We start from the raw sequence: 3,314 nt of genomic DNA, 5'->3' as shown, positions 1-3,314 counted from the left end.
GAGAGAGAGAGAGAGAGAGAAAAGCGGCGAGAGGGGGAGAAGCCCGGAGACACGAAGACCCGGAGTTCGCGGAATTCCCACACGCCCAGGGGCAAAATCCACAGATCGACCGAAGGATGGCCATGCAGGCGGTTCCGACCACATGCAGACGCCGGGTCAGGAGGAGGACAGCAGCATGGGAGGAAGATGTGCCCAGGGACGGGGGGGGGGGCGGCAGGGAAAGACGCACAGTCAAGATGCTCGGAGATGTGGGAAAGGAGGCTGCCCGGGCCGGGGGCACTGGGCCCCGGCCCGGGCGACGCGACCACGGCCCCGGATGCGCCGCCCGCGGCGCCGGCCGGCCGCGAGCCCTCCGGCGACACCACCGCGCCCGGGGCCGCGGGCACACCCCCGCCGCCGGGGAAGCCGCCCGGGCCATAGCCGAACCCCGGGTACCCGACCATCGGCGAGTGGGCCACGCCGGTCGGCATCATGTACCCCCCGGGCATGAGGCCGACCGGGGGGGGCGTCGCCGCGGCCCCGGGCGCCGCCCCGGCCGCCGGATGGTAGTAGTATGGGAAGTAGGGAAAGTAGGGCACAGGCCCGGGGCCCATGTCCCCGGGGTAGGGGGGCCGCCCGCCGGAGCCGGCAAACGCCCCGGCCGCATGGTACCCCCCGTTGGATGCATACGAGGGCAGGGCATAATGGTAGGGGTGGGTCGCTGCCGGTGTGGCCGCCGGCGACTCGACCACCACCGACCCCGGGGCGGCGGCCGCCATGGCGCCCGGCACCCGGGCCGAGTCCCAAGCGGCCGCCGCCCGGGCAGGCTTGACCGTCGGGGTGGTGAACGGCGCGACTGCCGGCAGGCCCCGGGTCAGGCTCTCGGCGTCGATGGCCAGCGAGGCGTCCAAATCCCGGTGGGCCTCGTCCGGCAGGGGCGCCGGGCCGGGCGCCGGCTCGGCCGCCCGGGAGCCCGCCGAGGCGGGTCGCGCCGCGGGGCCCGCCGAGTGAGGCCGCACCGCGGGGCCCGCCGAGTGAGGCCGCACCGCGGAACCCACCGGCGCCCCGGCGCGCTTGTCGGCTGGAGCGCCTGTCGGGCGCGCGTGGGCAGACCCGGGGCGCGCTGCATCGGCCAGCGCGTGGGCAGACCCGGGGCGCGCTGCATCGGCCAGCGCGTGGGCAGACCCGGGGCGCGCTGCATCGGCCAGCGCATGGGACGCCCCCGGGCTCGAGGCGGCGGCCGGCGCGCGCGGCTCGGCCATGGCCGTGGGGATGTGCAGCTCGCGCAGGATGGCGTCCGTCACGCGGGGGTCGTTGTTGAGGACTGGAGCAGCGGCCGGGCCGGTCAGGGAGGGGGACGTGAGCTCGGGCCCCCGGGGGGACCCCCCACGGCAGGCAGGCAGGGGCGGAGGCGGGCAAAGGAGGGAGGGGAAGGGGGGGGGGGGGGAAAAAAAGCCCCGCGAGGGGACAGACACGGGGCGTACTGAGGCGCTTCAGGTCCAGGAGGGTGGCCACGTCCTCCGGCGAGAGGCCCGGCGCGCCGGGTGAGGAGGCCGGGCGCCCGGCGCCGGCCAAGTACCGGGGGTCCGTAAGAATGTCAATCTTTTCGATGGCCAGCTGGGCATCCGGCGAGAGGGGCGACGGCGCCCGGCCGTGCTGCGACATGGCGGCGCGGGGGGAGGGGGGCGGCACCGGCGGCGGCGGCGGCGGCGGCGGCGGTGGGGACACGCACGCGCGACACAGCACGCGGGGCAGGCAAGGCGGAGGGGGGGGGGGCGGAGCAGAAGTGGAGGAGAGGGCGGCCGGGTGAGGAAGGGGGGGTTTCTCGGTGTCCGGACCGGGCGGCAGCACGACACCGCGATCTTTTTCCCCGGGCCGCGTCTCGCCCCCGGCCCCGGGCCGCGCCGGTCGGGCGGGCGCGCGATGGCGGGTGCCGACGCTCGGCCCTTCCGGGTGCCGTCGGAGGCGGCGCGTGATTCGGTGGTAGCCGCGCGCGCGCCCGCGCGTGACCGGTGATTGTGGACAGCGCCGGCGGCGCGTGTTGTGGGCGAACGGCCGCCGCCGCCCCTGGCCCGGTGTGCCCCGGCCAACGGGGGCATTCACGCAGGCGCGCGCGGCCGAGGGCGCCGAGATCGCACCCGTGCCTGAGGGCCAGGCGAGGAGCCGGCCGGGCAGCGCCGGTCCATTCGGCCGGGGGTTTCCCCGCTCCCCCGGGCGGCGCATTCCCCGGCCACACGGCGCGCGTCGCCCAGGGAGGAGGGGGCGGCGGCGGGGGCGGCGGGGGCGGCGCAGGCGCGGGCCGGGCCCGGTAGGGGCGCGGGCAAGGGGCGACAAGGCGCCGGTGCCTGGTCGGCCGCGCCGGGCCCGGCACACATGCCTGGCCTCGGGAGCACGGGGCGCGCCTTCGGCCGGGCCCCTTCGGGCGGCGCTGCGATGCCGGGCGCGGCGCCGGCCGCTTTGAGGCGCCCGCCGGCGGTGCCTCACCACCTGGGGCTGTCGCGCGCGCCTGGGCGGGCGGGAGAGGGGGGGGGGGGGGGGGGGGGGGGGGGCGCTTCCGCGGCAGGGGGCATTCCATGCCACCGGTGGCGAGCTGCCCATTCGGGGCGCCCGGCCTTCGGCGCGCGAATGCCCCGCCACCGGGCCCGGCGCATGCGGTGGTGGTGCATGGGCAGGCTCGGCGGGAGGCCGGAGGCCGGTGGGAGATGGCTGCGCGCGGACATGCCGCTACGGGCAACACCGGCGAGGGGACCTGGCCCGCGCGCGGCGCACGCGCGCAGGTTGCCTCCCGGGCGTATATTGCTTCGGGGAAAGAGGTCGGCTCGCACGAAAGCGGGCAGGAGCAGCGCTGGCCACTGTCGCCGCCGGCGTCCTAGTCCACAACCACCGCCGGCCGGCTCCGTGAGCGGGGGCGGCGGTAGGGCGCGCACGGGGCGCCTGTCCGCCCGCGCCGCGCCCGGCCGGTCCGTGGGCCGGTGGCGGCGGGCCGGCGTGGCCCTCGTCCGGGGCCGCGAATCCACGCCCGCCCCCCCCCCCCCCCCCCCCCCCTCCCCCTCCCTCCGGCGCCAATGGGCGGCCATGTTGGCCGGGCAGCCGCCGGCGGAGCTTGGGGCCCGGGGCGCGTGGGAGGCCGGGCGCCACCGGCCCTCGGGCCGCGGCACGCCCGCGCCCCGGGCCACTCCCAATGAACGCCGGGGTGCGCCGGCGGCCCGGGGGTGCAGCGCCGGCGGCCGTGTCGGCCAAGTGGGCAGGCCGGCCCGCGCGCCGACATGCCGGCCGGCGCCCATGGCGGGCCGGGGCGACGGCGGGCGGGCCAATGGCCGGGCCCCGGCGCCGGG

At 78.9% G+C, this 3,314-nt stretch overlaps 1 protein-coding gene across 1 annotated transcript in view; it reads right to left on the bottom strand.

Moving 5' to 3' along the window:
- Positions 1-1,644, bottom strand: part of H696_05789 (hypothetical protein) — a gene marked incomplete at both ends in the record, with an annotated part of 7,786 nt that extends 6,142 nt beyond the window's left edge. The window contains 2 exons of the mRNA XM_009499588.1: positions 230-1,303; positions 1,464-1,644. Of these exons, the coding sequence (XP_009497863.1) occupies positions 230-1,303; positions 1,464-1,644 (1,255 nt within the window). The remainder of the gene's footprint in view (positions 1-229; positions 1,304-1,463) is intronic.
- Positions 1,645-3,314: the final 1,670 nt, after the last annotated feature.

This window comes from Fonticula alba (genome assembly GCF_000388065.1).
Source record: "Fonticula alba strain ATCC 38817 unplaced genomic scaffold supercont2.14, whole genome shotgun sequence".
Lineage (NCBI taxonomy): Eukaryota > Rotosphaerida > Fonticulaceae > Fonticula > Fonticula alba.
This window is presented reverse-complemented; position numbering and strand designations above follow the sequence as displayed.